This window comes from Lathyrus oleraceus, chromosome 7 (assembly GCF_024323335.1).
Source record: "Lathyrus oleraceus cultivar Zhongwan6 chromosome 7, CAAS_Psat_ZW6_1.0, whole genome shotgun sequence".
NCBI classification, from domain to species: Eukaryota; Viridiplantae; Streptophyta; class Magnoliopsida; order Fabales; family Fabaceae; genus Lathyrus; species Lathyrus oleraceus.
Window position 1 is genome coordinate 205,656,727 of NC_066585.1, and position 23,750 is coordinate 205,680,476.

General features: G+C 36.0%; 2 protein-coding genes across 3 annotated transcripts; both read right to left on the minus strand.

Moving 5' to 3' along the window:
- Positions 1-2,834: 2,834 nt before the first annotated feature.
- LOC127107094 (uncharacterized) lies at positions 2,835-3,890 on the minus strand. The gene is made up of 2 exons (XM_051044372.1): positions 3,339-3,890; positions 2,835-3,211 (listed from the first exon to the last, which is right to left on the minus strand). The coding sequence occupies exons 1-2, from the start codon at positions 3,542-3,544 to the stop codon at positions 2,932-2,934; spliced, it is 486 nt and encodes a 161-aa protein (XP_050900329.1). The 5' UTR covers positions 3,545-3,890; the 3' UTR covers positions 2,835-2,931.
- Positions 3,891-4,106: 216 nt separating this feature from the next.
- Positions 4,107-16,595, minus strand: LOC127107093 (probable phosphoinositide phosphatase SAC9). 2 transcript variants are annotated; one of them, XM_051044369.1, is made up of 13 exons: positions 16,379-16,595; positions 15,692-16,287; positions 14,553-14,685; positions 13,180-14,399; positions 12,750-12,857; positions 12,445-12,615; positions 11,841-12,083; positions 10,199-10,621; positions 7,851-8,669; positions 6,331-6,528; positions 5,780-6,244; positions 5,456-5,683; positions 4,107-4,718 (listed from the first exon to the last, which is right to left on the minus strand). In XM_051044369.1, exons 1-13 carry the CDS (start codon positions 16,389-16,391, stop codon positions 4,437-4,439), a joined length of 4,899 nt encoding a protein of 1,632 aa, XP_050900326.1. In that variant the 5' UTR covers positions 16,392-16,595; the 3' UTR covers positions 4,107-4,436. The 2 variants fall into 2 exon arrangements, with proteins under 2 accessions (XP_050900326.1, XP_050900327.1); XM_051044370.1 differs by lacking the exon at positions 16,379-16,595 and having other exon boundaries at positions 14,553-14,675; positions 15,692-15,840.
- Positions 16,596-23,750: the final 7,155 nt, after the last annotated feature.

Here is a 23,750-nt window from a genome sequence, read left to right on the forward strand (position 1 = left end):
TTGGATGACAATTTCAAGAAGGATTCAGTGAGAATTCTATGTGATGAACCAACTAATGACGTTGGTCGTGGAAATCGACCAGAAGGACACAGAATTCAAGCAGGCACAAGCATACCTCAAATGACAAGAAACATGTCTACAAAGTTGCAAGAATGTGTGATCACATTAGATGATATGGTAAATGATAAAGGTGAGTTGGTACACTATGCTTCCTATGAAGATACTGAGTCAGTCAATGTAGTTGGGGCATTGAAAGACTCAAAGTGGATGCAAGCCATGATGGAGAAACTAAAATCCATAGAGGTCAAAATAATCTGGTCACTAGTCGAATTTCCACAAGGAAAGAAGACAATTGATGTCAAGTGAGTGAATAAAGTGAAGTTGAATCCAAAAGGAGAAGTAATCATACACAAAGAAAGACATATAGCCAAAGGATTTCTTCAAAAAGAATGAATCGACTTTTATGAAGTTTTTACACCAGTTGCTAGGATCGAAACAATCAGGTTGGTTGTTAGCCTAACAAAAATAAATAACTGGTATATGTGTTAGATGGATGTGAAATGTGCATTTTTAAATGGTCCCTTAGATGAATAAGTTTATGTAGCATAACTAGTCAGTTTTGTGAAGCAAGGCCATGAAAGCAAGATATACATATTGCATAAATCCCTGTATGGACTCAAACAAGCTCTAAGAGTTTGGAATAAGAAGATAGGTAATTTTGTAAGTGAGAAGAAGTTTGTAAAGTGCAAAACTGAGCATGGTGTATATGTTAGAAGAAGCATGAGTGAACTGCTCAATACTTTGTCTCTATGTATATGACCTGTTGATAACAAGTAGTTGCAAGAAGGAGATCAAAGACTTCAAAAGTGACTTGAGTAAGGAATTTGAAATGTCTGACCTACACAATATTTTATATTTCCTTGGTATCGAATTCTACAAGAGTAGTAAAGGTTTGATGTTGCATCAAAGAAGATATGCAAGTGGGATTCTCAAATGATTTGAGATGGAGGATTGCAATGCAACTTTGACACCAACTGAACCAATACTGCAGTTGATGAAGGACTCAAATGAAGATGATGTTGATCCAATATAATATAGAAGACTCATTAGATTATTAAGATATATTTGTCACACAAGACCTGATCTAGCATGCATGGTAGGTATGGTGAGTAGGTTCATGCAAAATCCAATGGTATCCCATCTTGCATCCATCGAGAGGATAGTAAGGTATCTCAAAGGAACATTAGACTATGTCATTTTGTTTCCTGTAGCAGATGAAGGAAAGAAATCCAAACGTGTGGGATACACTGACTCAAGTTGGTGTGATGTTGTTGAGGATAGAAAATCCACAATTGGTTATGTGTTTATGCTAGGTTGTGCACCAGTTGCTTAGAGCTCAAGAAAAGAAACTGTTGTAACTCTATAATCATGTAAGGTTAAGTGTATAGTTACCTCTCTTTGTGCATGTCAAGCAACATGGATGGTGAAACTGATTGAGGAAATTACATGCGAAAATCATGGAGCAATGATCATGAAGATTGATAACATGTTCGCTATCAATTTGATCAAGAATTTGATAGCACGTGGATAAATCAAACACATAGAGATGAGATTCCATTATCTTAGAGAGCAGGTAACAAATGGGAAGTTGAACTTCGAACACTGCAGAACTAAGAATCGGATTACAGATATCATGATAAAGGTTGTGCATGTGAAATTGTTCAAGAGATTGAGAACTATGATGAATGTAGATAGCTTAGACACAATGAATTAGGTGGTGTGTTAAATATATAATTCTTTTTGTTAAGAATGTTTGTAAGATACACGATTCGAAAGAGTCGAAGTCGAATGTATTCGACAGAATAGTAGTCGAATATAGCTTGTAATAGTTGAATTTGCATGTATTCGACAGAAACTTGAATACAACTTTTAGTAAACGAAAGTGCATGTATTCGACACATAATCGAATACAATATATCGAAATTTAGATAGTCAGATGATTAGTTTGAGATTGCTTGATGTGCAAGTAATCTTATTATAAATAGGGAGGTGACTTATGTTTGTAAAGTAGAGAGAAGCGGAGTGAGAAAAGTGAATATACACACAAAGAGAGAAACTCCTTGTTGATAGAAAGACCAATAATATTTTTCTCCTTCACTCCAATAACTCATACTCTCTTAATTATATCTTTTCTTTTATTTAAAAATTCTTTTTTTTTCAAATCATTGTATCAGAGAATCATTTTACAACTAATGTGTAGTTCAATCACTCAAATAAAGAGTGAAGAACGAATCAATCAATAAAGTTCTATCAAGTTCGATCCAAACCGTTCTAATTGTGATATTGGAAGAGTGTTTTCATTACTTTCTTTCTTCAAAACATGTTTCAAATATTTTTGAAACAATTACACGTGTTTGATTACAATTTTTTATTTTACTCATTGTGATAAGTAGTGATTAGTGATATCCTAAACCTACATGTAAATATTTGTGAATTCTTTTAACAAAGATAGTAATTTTTGCAAGGGCAAATTTAACACATCACTTTTTAATAAGACGTGTAACTTAAACTTAAAGGTTTAGGCTGTCGTAATGAATACTAAAGTTGAAAAATGTAAAAGTAAGTGACATATATATATATATATATATATATATATATATATATATATATATATATATATATATATATATATATATATATATGAAAGTCAATTAAGCACATCAGTAATGAAGATGCTCTAACATTCTCATGACTAAGATGAAGAAATTAGGATGGTGAATTCAAAATGAAACCATTTACGGTTGGCCATAAGTGCCCTATCACTAAAAAAAATGTAAGCCAAACAATCATATTCAGTAGAAATTTAATATAGTGATACAACAACATTGTTATCAACCATTTGATTTGCAGGTAACATTAAAGAATAGAAAACTATTCAGATGCAGGAATTGGTGTTGGTGTAACTGCGGGAGGAGGTGGCTCTTTATTAATGTTAACAGCCTTTCCTTTCTCTCTTAGCCTGGCGACTTCTTCTTTCAGTGCTTCTTTTCTCTTCTTGCTAGCCAATACTTTCGCCTGAACAGCACTAATATTGGGATCTTTTTTCTCCTTGGGTGGAGGAGGTGGAGGCCTTCTAGCAGCTGCTCTTGCACTTTGCTCCTCCCTCCAACTCAACCCCAACACTACTGCACCACTTAATCCCATCAATGCCCTGCGTGCAAATCATGTTAATATATGATGATTACTGGCAATAACAATGTAATTTCCAAGGTATATACTCTTTTTGAGCTCATGAACTATTGTAACTAATGCAGATGTTTAGAGTAGAATGGTAATACCTCCTCCGATGCAGAGTGTAGTCCTCTCGGATATGTGGGACTTGTTCATCATTAGAGACCTGATGTTGATATTGGTTGCCAATGCAGCACACTCTTGGAGTGGTAAAACACGCATTTTTCAAAGAATATAGGGAGGAGCTATTCCAGGGTCTCGCAGAGAGAGGTGTAGCGGCTGTGGTAGGAGCCGGTGTCAGCAAATGAGCCATGATTTGACTGGCTTCAGCTTTGAGCTTTTGAGAAAACAGAGAGAAATGAGAAGAAAGCTATATATAGTTATTGATTAAAAATAAATTATTAAAATCGAGTTTGGGTGGTTATCTTGTGACTCTTGTCACCAAAAAAAAGGAAAACATTCAGTTGGCAGTGCAGCCTAGAATATGAGGTGGATATTGATTGGGGACGAAGTGTGCAATTTGATAGCGGAAGTTCATTGGCTCGTTGCAGATAAGGATTCATCGTTTTGTCTAATGTGGACCCTCCCTACCCTTATTCTTTGCTTTGCATGTATGGCTCTCACGAATTTTTTTTATTCATTTGCAAGAAAGAACTTCAAATTACTATCTCTTGGTGTCATAAAATGTCATTTTTTGAACAATGTAAGGTTCTTAAAAAAAGTAATTAAATGTATTAATTTTAATGATAAAATTAATATCATTTATTAAAATATTCTTACTAATTATCAGTAATAGAGTAGTTGAATAAATTAAAAATTATAAAGAAGGATGTAATAGTGAAAAAATAATAATAAATATTACCAAATGAGATGGATAGAACATAAAAACATAAAATGTATAATCATTTCAACCAGTGACCGGCACTTGGGAACATGTACTAAATCTGGAAAGAAATACATTGAAGATAGATGAGTGAAAAGAAATAATATCAAATTCCCTCCGTGGTAGACTAAACTTCTAAAATTGAACCTCCAACCCTCAAACCAAACTCTCAACTTTCCAGGCTAAACCACTAGAAATAAAATTGCTAATGTTCTACAATATTATTACATCAAAGAATGAATTTTACATACCATGATACAACAAAAATTTGGAAAGCTTTACACAATCAATCAATGCCAATAAGTTGGGTACTGACACGTGATTAAATTGCTGTCAGACTAGCCCATTTACCAAGGTCGTATGGATCAGCATAATAGTACAGCTTAATTCTATTGGACAGAGATAACCCTACTGCCAATGGAGAAATTCTGGTGCCAGAATCATCTTGTTCTGATGAGTCGTCGGTAAATGCAGCAACATCTCCAAGTAGTTTGAAAGAAATTCTGCGGGCTTGTATCTGCCTGGAGAAATCGAAGTACATCGGCGTTCCAGCCCTGGCCTCTGGTAATCGGTACTCACCAATAATTACCATGGTATGGTTTTCCTGCAATCAGTCTCACCGTCAGAGTATCCATATAGGATGGTTCAGAATGTTGCAATTAAAAGAAAAGGTATTTTATTTATGGTTGTTCCTCCTCCTACCCTCAACTAACAGAACCCAAAGTAAAGAGGAGCAAGAATGGCTTACAAGTCAAGTCTCTAGAAATTTGAGAACTTACTCAAACAACAAAATTAACAAAAAAAAAACCTATTTTGCAGAGGCAGTCCACTCTAAGGGTCTATCTGATTTCAGAAAATGTTTTCTGTTTACACTAATTATTACAAAACTGACACCTTGCTTTCACTTTCTCTATGATGCACGGTCTCCGGCACGGACACCGAGACACAATATGACACGGACATTCCAATTCCAACACCGATAATGTTAAAAACATAGGACACCGACACCAACACATATGATAGTATTTGAGTTTCATTTGTCCATCTATTATTGCAAGAGTTAAAATATTCCAATCAAAATGTCAGTTAATTCTTCTTTGATAACTTTGCTTCAATGCATATTTAACCCTTTTAGATGTGCGTGGAAATTGTGCAAAAAAAGTATCCGGTTGTTGGAAAAAAAATAGAAACACTCTTCTGAATTATCTGACATGTGTTGTATGAGTATTATTCGGGAATCGGACACCAAATCAAAAAGTGTCGAAGCAAAGAAAAAAAATCATGGATATTACATGTCATAGAAATTTGACAGAAGCAGTACAATAATGTTACAGTAAATACCTGGAGAACAGAAACTTGTAAGTATAATACAGCTGGATTGATGTATCTATCATCAAAAATTGAAGAAAAAGGTGGGCTGTCAACATCTGACAAAGGTGAATGGGTAACCCGAGGCTTCATTGCACTAAAGACATCTAGACGAAACCCAGCAAGCAAAGGAGAAGCAGGTGACAGATACTGCTCCAGGACAAGATTATTGTCCATCAATCTCTCAGCCTCAATCGGAATCTAAAAAAATCAGAAGTTGATAAATGTTTTGGAGATGGATATAACTTTAAAAAATGGTTACCAAAAAACGATCAAGTAAAATAGCACGGAGTTTACCTTGAATCTATTAAGCTGTGGAGCTCTTTCCAAAAACCCTGTCAAGCTCAACTTGTCAGGGCTTTGATATGAATTGAGATTAAGATCAATTTCCTTTCTGATGGGGATCCCAGTCACCAAAATCCTCTTGGCATGAAGACAGGATTCACTTTCGGCAGTTCCACCAAAAGAAGCTCGTCGAGTTTCTTGTGCAAAAGGATTCTCGTCTAGAGATAGCAAATTGAAGTCACTTCCAATATTTATAGAACTTGAACCAGGTCGATGGAGACGTAAACAAATCCAAATTATGCGGCACCGAACAGAATTTTTGAAGGCAAATTTCACATTTCTAGGCACTTTATATTCTGTCCCTGCCTTTTCAGGCCCACATAATTCTGAAGAAGCTTTAATCATAGATTGTAGATCCCACTTTCCCATTAACGATCGTTCTTCCTTGTGTATTTTATTACTCGCCCAAATTTGTACCTGTTCCAACATAATGCTAGAGTTTATTTCTAAATTTCATCAACGATAAAAAAAGAGCATTAGGCAAATGACAAATGGTCACTTACAATTGGAGCATCCGACATGGAGTAGCCACATGGGCTGACTATTAATGTAACTCCGCTAACATCAGAAACGTTACCAAGGACAATTCCCAATTCAACAGACGTCACACTAGATGGAGCTTTCCAATATGATAGCCGTGAACCAGAATTAAATGGAGCAAGCAATGACAAAAATGGAGCAGAGTTTGCTGCTGTTTCAACCTGCAATTACATGGTTAGTGGTTACTTGTATTAAAATAGATATAGAGTGCAAAATGGGACTAGACCTCCTCTGCATTTGGAGTGACAGAATTATACCCAATGTGGCAAATACTTATATGATATATTGTAATGGAAACATAAGAACTCGTTAGTGCTTCAAAGCACACAATTACTCAAAACAAACCAAAAGTCAAGGTTGACTAAATCAGTGTTATCAATCTCGGAGAGGGGAGCACCACCGCGGCTGACCCAAAAATGCTATAGCAAAACGGCCGCTACTTTGAAATTTTAATAATCGAAGGGTGAAATAGAATGAGAGGAGTTTTGGGATTCCTAAAATATCCCAATCAAAAAGCTCGAACATTTAAACTTCAAGGGAATTTTGGGGATTTTCAATCTGATTATAAAATGTGGCGCTATATAGTAGCCGTAAAAGCCGCTATTTTGGCCTTTGGGCCTGTGGAAGCTGCTACACTAAACTGCTACTGCATGTCAAGTGGCAGCAAGGGGTCCCTCTGCTACAGCGCGATATTGAGATGGTTCAGTGTTCCTGTCAGAAAGCTTCCAATATAATTAACTATATATAGCTTTGATATTTACTTAAATACTTTTTTGACGACAGTGGCTTGTTTATAGTAGTGTTTTCACTTTGTTGTCTGAGCATATCACTTAAAAATAATTAACTTACATCTAGTGATCTAGCAAAATAAGACCCTGAATAGTAATTCAATAATTCAGCTGCATGAGAGTACATCCAACAATTACTTAAATTCCATGGTTAAATAATAATTCTTTCAAATCTTGGAATGGAAACCTAAACCCTACTATCATGTGCTAGTTTCATCCAGTGCATCCTTTCATGATGCAACAATAGATTTGTCAGTGAAACATTTGTTAGGATACATGCTGTAAGTTACTTAATTAGTGCTAGGTAGTTAGGAGGACAGAAATAACAAGATATATAAACAAATAGAAGAGAAAGACATGGAGATCATCTATTGATTTGAGAGAAGATAAAAGCCTTTGGGCAGGGAGTTTGCAGACCCTCAAAGTTCTAGTGTTCTAAGTTGGTCATTAGGGTTTATCCCTATTTCTTTCAAATAAAAATACTAGGCTTCTACCACCATCCAATTAAAATTGTTCAGATTATTGACATTTAAAACCATCCATGCCTGATTTTATTCAAGTCATATATCCTGGATTAAACAAACACACTTAGTAGAAGCAGCAGTATGTGGCTTGACAACCCATATTATAAAAACAGAATAAAATGATGCATAGCCAAAAATCAGAATACATATTGAGTTAAATAATATATATACCGGGTGTAAAAAGCTGGCAAAAGGAAACTCGGCCAGGGATTCATGTCCATTCAATAACAGCTGTACAGCTTTATCAGCTGACTGTCTATCAGGGACCTGATTCTTCTCCAGAAGACAATCCCATGATGATCCAATGGTTTGCTTCAAAGCATTGTATGCAGCCTTTTCCACACGGTCTTTTCTTCTTGAGCTAAGCAGAACCCTCACATAGTCCAAAATTAGAGTGTCAAGCACAATATCCTGGCAGCATCGTTTACAAATTATGCCATCCCGAGCTAATAAGCGGTTTATAGGTAAGTCAATTGGGCCACTTTGGCTTGACGCACCATTGTAATTCATGACATCTCTTGAGTTATATCCTACAAGCAGAAATGCCCCTCTCCCAGCACAACAAACTTTACAAACCTTCCTTTCACATTGAGAACACAGGAATACTGGCTCTGAAGCCTCACCAGATGACATTGGGTTAGACAAATGAACTGATTTCTTAATTTCAGCACGCACCTCACACTTGCCACCCGAACAGGTTTCACCAATTCTGATAATGTTCCAGAAATCTATTGGATTATCATCAACAGTCCCAAGCCCAATTGCAGCAATAAGTTTATCTTCAAGGGAGGCTTCTCCAAGCAGGGCAAGATTGCTTGCAACTTTAGATAATCTTCCCATGTAAGCTTCATCAAGCAAGGCATTCGGATTTATTGTTGCAGGATCCATTCCAACAGATAATAGGACTTTATCCCTTTCAGCAGCAGAAAGATTCAACTTTAGGCGTTCTATTTCAAGTTTCATGGCTTCCATGAAGTCAAGCTTTCTTTGCTATAAAAATAGGAAAAATATATCATGAATTAGTTTTAAACTGAGAACTAAAATAAACTAACAAAGTCTATTTTAAGAGCCTAATAATAACTTAGATATTCGGGTTAAGCAAATTTTGGCAGCGGGAGGGGGATTCTTGATCAGTCGCGAAGCCAACCCGAGGGAACATGTACAACAACAACCAAGCCAGCCCTAGGGAACATGTGAACTGTAATTAATGAATCAAGTTAAACAACTGAGTTACCACAAGGTGTTAACCAGTTCATCCATATCCAACCTCTTGGCTTGGCTTGGCTTGACCTGACCAAATTGGAAACTTTCCCATTTATTACAAAGAAAATTTGTTATCGAGAATTGCAGAAAGTACATCCTAAGAGAAAAATATCCTTAAAAAGAAGATGACAAAAAGGAATAAAAACTCATAAATGCTTCCTATTATGCCTAAACATGAAAAACCGAACAAGGTAAACAGGTGCTGCATCGATTAGATGTTTCACTGTTAAATACTAACTATATTAGAGTGAGACAAGCTTTAAAAAATAAAAATAAAAGATAAAAAGAGAACAGCATGTCCTCCTTAGCAGGAAACACTGAAAAGGAAACAGCAAAATCTAGCCAACTTGTCAATGCAATGAAACACTCCAATCTCGGATAATCTTATAGAGAGGTTCCGCAATTAAAAATCCTATCAAAATATCACAAACCATTTCAAATCATATAAGTTAACAAAATAAGTGCTCCAAACTATATGGAAACACCAAGATCCACCAAAAAGCTATTGCAAAGAAATGTGGCTGCACTGTGATGCGAAGACAAGCGGAAAAGTTGGCAGTTACAACAATATTTCCAACATGAAAACTGTTAGGAATTCGATCAAAAACCGCCAATCTTGAATGAAATTTCTTTCCCTTTTTTTAGAAGACAGCAAAAAGAAATGCAAACAAAATCTAGAGGCAACAACAAATAGATCTGAATAATATTTGTCATGGGCTATCTTTGGTACAACCATCAACAACAACTATTAGAATTAGAGTTTGACCTAACTCATCCCTACAAAACTGGCTTGTAAGGTGAGGGGTGTCCCTCTATATAAAATCTTTGTAGGCTCTATCCGTAACAAATGTCGGACTTAAGATTTTCCCAATACACCCCCGTCACCCTCAACACAATTGGGCTTGGTGCATGGATATAAACGGTGAGTGGCTCATGGCCCGATCGATAAGCTCTGATACCATATTAAGTTTAGAGTTTGGCCTAACTCATCCCTACAAAACTGGCTTGGAAGGTGAAGGGTGTCTCTCTAATATAAATTTTTTTCAAGCTCTATTTGTAACCAATGCGGGACTTAGGACTTTTCAATAGCAACAATAATAATTGAATATTGTACAAAAATTCATCAAGAGAAAGAGAAAAAAAAACTTCTTCAAGGAATTAATAAAATTCATAAAAAAATCTAGCAGGTGATCATATTAGATGGGTGAAACAATTTTATAATGGTTCAGAGCTAAATAAACAAAATTATAATTTACCAGATTTGGCCCTGCGAGAGACTTTAGGCATTTTAAGTATTGTTCAGTGCTAGTATCTAAATGCCTCATATCTTCAGATGAAATTTTACAATCACTTTGGCTGCTATAGTCAACATCCTGGTCCAAGAAATCAAGTGTATCACTTTCCATGTGGGTAAAATTTTCAGTAACTGGTTGCGCAAGTGGGTGAGAAAGTGGGTCATTCCCAGACAATAGGTCAATCAAAAAGTCAGGAGAAGCGCCTTTTTGATCAGGTAGTGACACATTCTCAGTGGAGTGAGAGTTAAATGGATTCATATCTGAACCAGATAAAAAGGGATTAGGCTCCTCTTGGAACTTCCTGACATGCTCAATTAATTTTGCACCGGGGCCTTCATTGGTAAATGCGTCCCTCCAAGGAATAGAAACTCCAAGAATTTCAATCTACAGCCAAACAGCAACATCATGTAGCAGAAATAAAAGATTTGCACAAAAAGAAACCATGAGAAAATATAATTAGAGAAACAAAACATTAATGAAAGAATTGAAATAATCAGCACATGGATGAAGAGAGAAAGGATGCAAGTAAAGCATTCCACCATTGGCGAAGTAGTAAGCAGTGAGGAAGGGCACTGCAAATGGCCTGCATTTGGTTTGAAGAACCCTTTAAGATTTACATTTTAAAAATTGATTTACATTTTAAAAATTGATTTCCCGACCTAAACATTTTAGAAATATTTATGGTTCATTAAATGGAAACTTGTTCTGTATAAAAACGAGAAAAAAAATGTTTTGTTAATCATTACAAAAGGGATAAATTTTCATTTTTATCAACATGTAACCACAAAAAACAATCCACTTAGCTAGAAAACATTAAAGCTGAAAGTACAAGATATATTACCACACGTACGCAGAAGGTGGATGTGAGAAAAAGCCAACAATTGGTAAGAGAAGAACACTGTTTGTTTGGATATATGAAAATATCCAATAATATCTTGATTTTGCAATATCTTCATATTAATTTATGTAGAGTATCTTAATATATCACATAAAGGAATAATTTCTAATTTACTAATGGATCCAACAAAACCTTGTAAGCAAATCAAAGTTGGGATAGCCCAAGCCTTGTAAGCAAATCAAAGTTGGGATAGCCCAAGCCTTGTAAGCAAATCAAAGGCCACATCTCTAGTTGCTCTGAGACTCTCAAAGCACCTCATCACACTCAAGACTAGGCATCTAATGTGTGGACTAATGCAGTGGAGTAAACAAATACAAATGGAATGAATAACACAGATCTTGACCCGATAACAGATCTATGATATGTTATGATACCAACTACGGTTTTTAGCCCAGCTCAGCCTCACAAAACTGACTTATAAGATAATGACTATCAAAGTCTTATAAGCACTACCTAGATCATATCTCTAGTTGATGTAGGGCTCTCAACATTTTTGTAAGTTAAAAGGTTATCCAAAACCATGAAATTCACATACTGATTATCAATGTGTTTATTCAGCTAACTGTGTCATTTGTGCACTAAAGTGGCTTTTCTATTTGCAAAAAAAATTCATGCGGTCCAGAGGGAAAACAAAGATGTCAAAGAGCACTAGAGTTAGTAAAACCAACACTCATCATCAACTATGATATGTTCAAAAATATCTACCTCTCCCAACGTTAAAGGTTTTCTTCCAGATACTGTAGGATAAAAGGTTAGTGCCACAACACGAGAAAGGAAATCCCACTCCCCCTCAAGTTCCTCAAAATCATACAGTAATGACAAGGGTGGTGTATCTTGGGCATGGAGACGAGAGTTTGCTCCAGTTATAGCCATATCTTCTGCGCTGATTGCCCCAGGTAAGGGTATTAACAGGTTAGTCCCACTTGCACACTGAGGTATAGAAGCACCCTGCAAACATATGTTTAACAGATTCAGAAAATAAGCTCCAATAATAGAAAGTTGTGAACAGCATGACACTGCAGAACGCAGGGGACATATTAAAATTTAAAATTTTGGTATCACGGTAAGTAAATCATATACAGTTTAAACTTTACAGTAACAGTAAACATTCAAAATGATGATTGAAAACCAAAATGATTTTTTTATGGTTCTTTTAGAAATTTGTGTTTTGCTCACAACTGACACGGCATAAATGTGCATAAACTCTCTTCCTATACAATGGTTAACTGGCCAGCTCTTTTAATAGTATTATGAAAAACACCTATGAATATACTGAGGTGTTAGACAGCAGAGAAAGCCAAATACAAACCTCCAAAACCAGTTTAAGTCCGTCTAAATGGCGTCCTGTCCGTACATCAACTGTTGACGGATAAGTTGAATCATCTGCACCGTGGGATATTGTGAGAAGAAGCTGGCAAACATGGCAAGGCTCACCGAGATAGATAAAGATTTCAACTACATCAGCAGGCTGTGGAGAAATCTGTGTAAGGAAAAGGTATACAATTTCGTAAGATGAGATACAGATAACCTAAATTTTTAAGAATAGTTCAAGCACGAGAACATTTATAAGTAGTTTAGGAGTTTCCTTCAAATAGAAGGAATTATTTAACATACCCAGACCACGTTTTTTCCCTTGAAACTCAGAAGACTAGCTTCACCACCAGAAATAGGAAATAAGTTAGCAACTGGCTTGAGAAAGAAACCAGATGGCCGAGATGGTACCTACGATAATCAGATGGATCAGTTATTGATAACTGTTCCAATTGAAAACCACAGATTTAAATGTTCCCAACATTAAAAATTCTAATTAGTAATTGACTTTCCAAGTAGAAAGTTAGCAGTGAAATCCTCAAGAAGAATTACATACAGAAACAAAAATGAGAGACGGATGCGACATATATTAAGGAGTTCTTAGAAGAGAAAGAGGACACGATTGAGTAACTAACATGAAAATTATGAAACTGCAATTGCTAGGCACTCGATGCATGAAAAAGAAACAGAAAGCCATCATTCAGTTTACTTTGACAGTTGACAACTCACATACATGTAGAGGTTGAAGAGAAATTGATGGAAGATGCTTGAAAAGCCTCATTCCGAGAAACATTTCTAACTGCTTTTGACGAGAGCTATCCACAATTGCATTCTTATATCTTCTTTGCAGAGTGATTTTCATATTCTGTGCAGCAGAAAACTGTTTAAACTTTCCTGTATCTTCGTTGAATATGTTAAGTATTTGGCTGTGCATTGCTTTAGACCCAGTGTACAGAGTTGCGTGAATATCCCCAGCGAGTAGGAAAAGGTCAGCTAGTTGAGATATAGGAGACAAAATTGTTGATCTCTTAAACTCCTCAAATGCCATATCAAATCTCTTCCATGGTTTATCAGGACATGGATGCGTCCATGTGGTTGTTCTGGTATTATGGTCAATAAAATATGTTTTTCCGGTCACTGCATCAGATCGCTTCTCCCATCCGGGTGGCAGTGGAGCAGTATATCCACCATAATTATTATTCATTGAAAGATAACCAAGTGCCGCATCGCTATCAAGTGATATTCCCAGTCGTCTACATTGCTCCGTGAAGACTTGGAGGCAACCAAAAAAACTAGCAGCATTAGTCCTGTCCAGAGAATCAGCACAATTAAAACGAACAGTCCCATTTTGATGTGTTCTTAAGCAGAATGCACCTTCAAAATCATCATTGCAGATGACTTCACCTCTGCAATCATTTATCCGCTGTCGTGAAGGCAGGTAATCTCCTTCAGATATGCCTATTGATATAGTGGGTGCTTTTAGAAGCTTCCACAACCCTTCAATTGTTTGCTGTTCACCTTTTAATTTTACACTGGCGTGCCAGTCATAATTTATCAAATGGACCCGAGTATAGGGGAGCTTCCCAGTTGATCTAATAAAGTTCAAAGACTCTTCAAAATGCTGAACCAAAATACACTCCGACTTTCCTTCTCCATTTCGAAGCAAATTAATGCATACAACAGGAACCAAAGCTTTTCTGTTTGAATTCTCACCAGCGCGTATACTTAGATTCCGAGTATCGTATCTTGTACTCAGTCTTTGATAATACTGCATACTACCTTTATAAGGATCGCAATCTGAAACATAAATTTCAGCTTCTGCAGCAGTGATTTTCAGTTCTGCACCCCACCAGATAGGAATTGTTCCTCTTCGCCACACGTATGTGTTGAAAGGTACACTTTGACCGGCTCTTTTAGGGACCCATACGAGTTGTTCGCATTCCACTTCGTTTCCTGCCAAATGGAATAAATTTATTAAAGTATCAAAGAAAAACAGAATATAGTTACAGTGAATTAGAGTGAAGTGGTTGTGATGCGTGTGAAAGAAAATAGAGTGAACTAGGAGAAGAAAAGATTAAGCTCAACAGTTAATAATAGGTTATTTACCTGTACTGAAACATGAATTTAGCCCCCTTGCTAAGTATCGAGTACCAGGGTGTAACCTGCTCCTACGAGCTGTAAGAGCAACAACACCTTCTAGCTGACCTGAACTTCCAAAACTTCGACATTCTGCAAACCCCTACACATCAAGACCAAGTGAGACGACAGAAGACATGTAAATTCCACATCTTAATTGCTACTCGCTCCGTACCAATTTATAAACAAAAAACATTCATTTTTCTTGTTACAAATTATAACAAATTCATCTTTTCCGTTTATCAACTTTATTACATTTAACCATTTTATTCTCAAAATTCATCTTTTCCAAGGTAAAATTAAATGTAAATTGTATTTAATTTGGTTTCTCTCTCATTTTTCCATAAACAACACCCAATCAAAATTGTTTTTACATCTTCCCGTAAAATATATTTCAAAAAAGACACAAAAATTTAAATTTTCCTAATAAATGTGAAATATTGGTTTTTATGCTTATAAGGAGCTTTCATTTGTACATAAAAAGGTGTCAAACCGAAAGATAACAGCAAATAATTCAAATTAGTAACTGACACAGCTAACAAACAGCATATCCTAAACCTTTCATAAGGCCCGTGAATTCTTTTGTCCATCTTCAGAGCTACTACTATCGTCATGTCAAGATTAAGAAACAATAACAAAGAATATTAATGAGTAGGGCCTTCTTGGATAAACCGTTTAATTAAGCGTTTATCATATAAATGTTTATGTATAAGCAAGTTCTACAACAAAAGATCAAATAAAGTCAAATTGTTTTCATATAAGCTATAAGGTGTTTACATGGCTATCATGTAGGGTTTATGGAAATAAGTTGTCAACTTGCCATGAGCTATTTCCATAAGCTCTTCCTAATAGTCTCACAAGTACATATATCATTTAATAAACTTAAATAAGACTATTCAAACATGCCCTAAGTAAATAATTCCATCCCTTAAAGATGTTACTTGTTTCCCTTCTGGCAAAAAGTTTGGCTGAACTTATTATTAGCATGCTGACAACTCATGTATAATGAAATCAAGAAATGCTGCAAGCAACATTTAACAGGTAAAGTTTTATTTTAGAGACCATGTTATGCATTAGACCATACATGTAAATAGAAGAAATCACAAAACCTGCAAGAGATTGACACAGTGTGTGGGCAATCCAACATTAACAAAGGGTGTAGAAAACCAAGCATTCCAAACAAACTCCGGGTCAGGCTGATTAACCGGCAAGCGACTAGGAAAAGGGCGGGTAATATCTCTAGTCTCGCAGAAATAATGCTTCCCATCAATATCAAGCTCCGTCAATTCCAGAATGTTCTTCACCTCACCTTTCCCCTGTAGCTGCGCGTTTTGCAGCGAAATCTTGATCCACTGACTCTCCCCCACCGTATACACGCAACCTCCACCAGGCAAATTCGGAATACTAGCAATCAACCTCGTAGCAATAAGAAGAAAAGCGAAATTTCCCAACGCAGCGTAACCTAATATAGCTCTACCGAGAATCCTACTCTTACAACCGCTTTGCGATCCGTTCGTGACAAATTCGTAAGCTTCCTTTTGAGTCTTGAACAGATCGAAACCGCGTTTCGCTTCATAGCGAAGGATACCGGTGGTTGGATCTACATACAGAACTTGCGTATCGGTTCGAGTGCAGAGACTGACAATGATGAATACTTCATCGGAATCTAGCGTTACAACCACCACTGATGTGTCTCTCAAACCACCTGAAAAAGAGATTAATAAAATAATTTGGTTTGAAATTGAAATGAGAATTAAGAGAGATAAGCGATTCTGATTGAGAAGTGTTTTTTTCACCTTGTGATTCCATCGGTTAAGTGAGATGAAACCACTCATAAAACGGATTCCGAATCAGATTTTGATCCCTCGCCGATCTGAGAGCTCTTTTGCCTGTTTGACTGTCGATGGGAATCGAGTTCGTTGCAAATGTTGGCTTTTGGACAAACGGGAATGAGTACTTCGTTGATTCAACCAGACTCGTTTATTTCCAGATAATTTTTGAAACAAAATAAATTTGTGTGATTTTCATAATTTTTATGCACTTTTAAATATTTAATCGGATCTCGTATTTATTGATATATTTTATTTTATCCACTTAAATGTATTTTTGATCTTTTAGTTTGGTTATTATAAATAATTAATTATCTATTACAAATTGAATTGTTTTGATCCTTTAATTGCATTTGAATTTTTGTAGTTCTGTATCCAATTTATATATGTGTTGAGTTTCTTAATGATATGGCATATATTATTTGTATCAATGTCAACAATTTATAATATTTTAATTTTTACATGGATATTTTAATTTAAAAATATTAAAAACATTTTCTAATTAAAAAAATAATATATAAAATGGTGAAAATAATTGTGTTTCATCTTCTTCTTCTCCTCCATCGTGTTTCATCATCTTCATCTTCTCTAGGTGAAAAACAAAATCGTTCAAAACTCAGCTCGTCATTTCTATTGAAGATGTCGCAACAGTTTGCTTTTAGTCATCGAAATAGATCTTCAAATCGCTCGAGGTACGTATGTAAGTGTGGTCTATATGCTCCATTGATGACAACATGGACGGATGTTAACTCATGTCGTCGTTTCTATGGATGTGGGATGTATAAGATATGTATAAGTTTCTTCGTTGATGTTACATATTCAATATTAATACTCTGGTATTAAATAGGATTTATTCAACTTCATCTCCATTGATGCTTACAAATTCAAGGTTACAAGAAATATAGTCGATTTGTTTGATCAGATGAGGAGATGAATCTTAGGGCAAAAGAGTTAATCTATGTATTATTAAAGAACATAAATGAAGAGACGGCGACGGTTAAATCGTACAGAGCAAAATAGGAAGAATTGAAGATGAAAGTGAAAATGTTGAAGAAACAGTTAAAGATAAATTGGATGTTGTTGTTTGTTATGTTGTTTGCATTTGTTGAGACAACATGGATGAAATAGGTTATAGGTTGATTAGGTTTTAGGTTATATTTTTATGTTGTTTGATATAATGGAGTAAAGTGGATTGTAATACATTTTGTGACTAGTATTGTTCAGGTTGTTGGTATTGATCATAATTTGGATCTGGAATTTATACTTCATACAACTATTGTTAAAGTTGTTGTTATTTATCATAATTTGGATCTATCATTTTTAATGCATATTGCATATTGTTCAAGTTATTTGCATCTATTCATAATTTGGACCTGTAATTGTTACTATGTTATGCATATTGTGTATAAGTTGGAACTGTAATTTGTATTGCATCATGCATATTGTGTATAAGTTGGGCTATAATTTGTATTGCATTATCGATATTGTGTATAAGTTGGACCTGTAATTTGTATTGTATTATATATATTGTGCATAAGTTGTTAGACTATGGCACGGATCTAGAGGGGGGGGGGTTGAATAGATCCCAATTAAAATTTGAGTCGGCGCTACCAATCAAAATTTGGTTTTGAAAAATTGTTTTAAGTGCGGAAGCGGACGAGGAAAATATAGTCTAAAACGAACTGTTATTGGAAAACCGGATATGCGTCAAGCCTATGGATTAGTGATAATGTAGAATACGAATCACTACACTAGTCACACTATCAATGATTTGTTACACTTACTAGGATTCCTAGTTCCAATGATTCAAAAGAGCAAACCAAACTAGATACACAACTAAGATAATTTTGGTTTAGGCAAATTATCAAACACTTGGTGTGTAAAAACACTCCAAGTGATAATTATGTTGAGTAAGTAATTCCAATCAATCTAGTACAATATCTTATTGTACTTTGGATTCAAAAACAGAGTTTTAACTTCTTACTCAATTAATATCAAGGTTTGATAAAAGTGCTTATACAAAAATCACTTAATTTTTAAGCTAAAAACAAATATGCAGAAAATTAGAGAAGGCAAAGATTTGATGAGGCAGTTCCCCCGCCGTCCTCGCTTCGGGGTACGTCTGCCCTCAATTCTAAAACTAGAATTGAGATTACTTTAATAGATATCACCTGTTGAGTTTAACCGTTTATACAAGGATTGCAAAGCAAATATACAACAGAATTCTCAAGACGTTGAATGTTGCTTTCACTCCTTGTTCCTTGATTCAAGATGAATCAAGTCCTTCGATTGTTGTTGATAGACCTCCGATTCCAGCCCCTTTGTTGAATAACCCTCAGTTCTTCAAACCCTCGACCCGGCTGATCTCAACTACAACAAATCGAACCCGAAATCTTCCCTTCAATATCACTGAATCCGCTACTAGATTGACAAAGACTTCCTCTTCTCAATCACCTTCGCTCAGCTGAAAATTAAAGAAGAAATTCGTCCAAAAACCCCCAAACACAAACCAGTCTTGGAGGACAAAATCCTAACGGTTTTATTCAAGAAAAAACCTGTCACAAGCTTCAACCCGAACCGGATTCCCCAATCTCGGCTTCGAACTTTATCACCTTTAACCAATCACAAAGCACTTCAAAAATGGTTGTGTGTAGTTGATGTGTTGTGAGATGTTGAAGATGAAGATGATGAATCTTGGACACCTATTTCACTTTTTCTTGTTTCCTTGAACACTTGAATCAATTTGAAAAATGTTAGTTGATACAAGTAACTAAACTTCTATTTATAATAACCAACCAACCAACCCACTTAACAGCTTTTCAAACATAGTGGGAAATGCTTAAAAACAGAATTTGCGCACGAACGGTCGACCATAGCAGGTCTATGCGTCGACACATAGCCTGCAGTTTTGGACAGACTGAAAACCACAACAGTATGCGTCGACCATAGGTCGGCGTGCGCTGACCCGTGGTTCATGCGCTGACCCCAGCGGTCGACTCAAGCCTTGTGTGCGCTGACCCGTGGGAAATGCACTAAGCTATGCGTTGACCCGTGGTTCATGCGCTGACCCTTGCGATCGACTCAAACCCTGCAAATCTGCAAAAATTCATATTTTTGTGGTTTTCATGCATTTTGTCATGACCACATTTTATCCACATATGTTGTATGAAATATAACAGTTTTGATGAGCATAGAAAAGGATATGATAGGTGATATGTTGCATTTGTTTTGTAGAGGTGGAATCGACAATGCCGATTCATCCATGGTGGTCATTTGTCATCATCGAAACTTATGATCGTATGTTGTATGACAGTTTTCCCTTACATAAGTTGGACTGTAATTTTTATTGCATTATGCATAATATGTATGAGTTGGACCTTTAATTTGTAATGCATTATTCATAGTTTGTACCTATAGTTTGGACTGCAATTTGCACAGGGTGTGTAGCAACCAAAATACTTAACATTAACCTTGTTTGAACATTAATATTTGAACATCCAAAATAAAACCCAAGACATTAATTGAGTCAAAATAAAACTACTTAAGTCATAAATACAGCCATACAATACAACTAAAATAAGTCATAAACTACTTAAGTCAAAATGAAACTATTATTTAGTAGGTTGAAGAGCTTGTGTGAAGGTGAGAAAAACAAGAAAGGGGGGGGGTTGAATTGTTTGGAAAAATAAGCGCTTTTCAAAATGAAAATCACACAAGGATTTTATACTGGTTCGCTTATAACACAAAGCTACTCCAGTCCACCCGACCAAGGTGATTTCGCCTTCAACAAGGACTTAATCCACTAATCTTGAAAGATTACAAACAACGCCTAAGAGAAAAATCTCTTAGTCCTCTCAAGTTTACAGACTACTCTAAGTCACTTGAGGAAATCAACAAACAATAAAAGAAAGATTTATGTAATCTAGAGTGCTTCTAAGAAAGCAAATATTACAGTATTAAGAACAAGAGTTTTTCACGTTATAAGCAAAAGCTTCGTGAAGATCTTAGAGAGAAAGAGTGTTTTTCTTGACTTGGTGTTTCAGTATAATTTTGGCTTGTTGGCTTACTGATTTCTTAGTCTCTTCAAGGTTGATTGCAGCCTATTTATATATTCGTTGAAGTAGTAGTTGAAACTGGTGGATATTGAGATGAAGTTACGCCATCACATAATTAGCTAATGCAGGATGACTTTTTCTTCTTGAAATGACTACTTACCACAAGTAGTATTTTCTTTATTGAGATTGGAGATTAACGTCTCTTTCTCAATTAGGAAATCCATTTGCAAATCTTTTCTTGACTTAAACGTTACTCTTTCATGATTAGCAATTCCATGCTCAGAGTATTTGTGTATCTGGAGAATCTTGGAATCTTGCTTCTGATGTTTAATCTCTTGTGAGTTCTGATGGATTCTTCAGATAGTGCCAAGAGCTTCTGAGGTTTAGACAAAACTTTGTTCAGAGTCAAAACTTCTAGAGCTTACTACTTGTCCAGATGCTTCTGATACTTTGATGTTTTGCTCAGAGTTAGGACTTCTTGACATTGTTTCCACTTCAGATGCTTCTGATCATTTGAGAATTTGTATCTGATCTGGTTTTGTATCTGATGACATCATCAGATTTCTTCCTTCTTTCTTTAGAATCCTGCACACTTAGAAACTTTTCGTTAGGGTGCCATTTTTGGTTTCATCCTTTGTTATCATCAAAATCAAGGAATCTGTTGTAGAACAATTTTTGTTCTTACAATCTCCCCCTTTTTGATGATGACAAAACAACCTTAATTAGCAGATGAAACATATAAAATATCAGATCAGATAGACAGAAGCTCCCCCTGAGATAATGCTAGGGAGTTCAGAAGTTCTTACCAGAGTTTCTTAAGTACAGAGGTTTTTGAAACTTTCTGCAATTTCTTAAGTCCAAGTTAGATAATTTTTGTTTATAAAAAAAAATGTTGCAGAATGCTTAAGGTTTTAGACAATATTTTCATCAGAGCTAATAATTACTTCTCCCCCTTTTTGTCAGAATCAAAAAGACATAGTAGAAAATAAGTAAAGAGAAAATAAATCAAGAGAAAAACTGGAATTCATAGATAGAAGCACAAAGGCAACAAGAAAAACATCAGAGTCAGAGAGATAGCAAAAACAAAGACAACAGGCAAGCCAAAAAAATAAATCCTAAGTGCCTAAGGGTTCGGAGGCGGAGGCATTCTCTGAAGCAACATGCAAAACGACACACATTCCAGCGTTAGCACAAAAATCAAAATAGCACGTTTGGGGGGAAAAATGATTACAGCTAATAAATGAATGTCTAATCCCAACAGTATGCACACTGCTCTAGGAGATTTCAAACGTTCTGACCTTTGATTTCTTTTGACAGCTGTCTAGAAGTTCTAGGGTTAGACGCTTAGTGCTCCACGTGTTGATGTATCTGATCTTCAGGAATACCAAAGGATTGGTTTCTGAAGATTTCTAACTCAGATATCTTCTTAACTTGGTAGAAGTATCAGAGTCAGAGGCAGAAGTACATTTGTCTACATCAGAGTCACATTTTACATTTTCAGAGCCATATTTCACTCAGGGCAATTTTTAATGTTCAGATGTTCTAAGATAAAAAGAAATCTATCTTCAGCTAGAGGCTTAGTAAAGATATCTGCCCATTGATGTTCTGTGTAACACCCTTCTAAATACCCCAAATGATTTAATTAAAAATATTAACATATTGATCAGAGTAATTATGCCCCGAAGGGTGTCACACAATCATTTCACAAAATCATCAAATTATCCTGTCATGCTCATTTATTTAATCAAAATAAGATTCTTTGCATAATTCGCAGCGGATACAAAATATCAACATTCAAATCATGTATTACATTACATGTAAAGTTAATCAACAACTCAATTCAAACACAGTCAAACATCCCCTCCCGATGTTACATCTACCAGAGCATGACCCACTAAGGACGACACTAGACTCCATAGTACTAGCTTCTACTCAACATCACTGCTCGTTACCTGAAAAAGAGTTGTAAGGGTGAGTTCCTCAATCAATATAATAAGCATTATAGAACAACATGTAATGCCAAGTAATTAACACATTAATTCACCCTAATCAGACTAAGCATTCAGCAACAATTCAACATCATACTCAACAGGAGATTCTCAACCATAATCAACATCAACAACACGTCACACAACAATACAACACACAACACACATATGATACTGGAATACATCCATTCATATCATATGCCATACATTCATTATGCAATGAGACTCTATGCATGCGGTACCGACTATGTTGTGAACATATAGTTCAACCTCACCGTCCAAATCCAGGCACGGCTACCAAGCTCACTAGTCCCACTCATTTGAGACATAGTGACTCACTCACTAATTCCTCACCATGGGAATTAGCTACCACCCCAAATGGGCCATGAAATGCACGCTACTCACCTAGCATGCAACAATCAACAACAGTCCAATAATGACTAAACTCACTAATCCCTCACCATGGGAATTAGCTACCACCCGAAGGCCACAATATGCATGCTAATCACCTAGCAATGCAACATCAACAATACTCAAGAATAGACACATGCTCACACTCTAAGCCATAATACAGTCTATTCACAAACGTATACATTCACATCATCATGTATACCATCACACATTATCAACATAATTAATCACAAAAGCATATCATATCATGCCACATAATCAAACACAGTATTAGCTCACTCTACTAATACCTATACTACTCAAAACAACGGGAAATGATCCCTATCACATCATGCCTCAGCTAAGTCGCATCACTCAGCCTAAACAACCAAAACTGCACAACAGTAGCACAGAAAAATCACAATTCTGCCCATACGCGTATTGCCTCTGCCATACGCGTATTGCCCAAACCTGGCCGAACCCATACGCGTAATGCCCACTCTCATACGCGTATTGCGCATTTCCTTGCCCAACTCATACGCGTATCACCTGTCTCATACGCGTATGCTACGCGTAACAATCTCCCATTACGCGTACCAACAGAGACCAATTTACGTTCAAAATGTCATCTTTTTCTCCCATACGCGTAAGGCTTCCCCCCATACGCGTACCAACATCTCATACGCGTATTGCCTAGTGCCATACGCGTATGACCAGAGACCAGAGCTCACAGATCTGCAATGGCTTTCTCTGCTACGAGATCTACCCAATTCAACCTTCTACAGTCCAATTTTACACACAATTCACTCCTATCATCTATTACTAATCATACACTTTCGATTTTCACAATTTGCTAACCTTTCCATCTCAAATTCCTACGAATTTCGTCAATTATAATCAAATTTT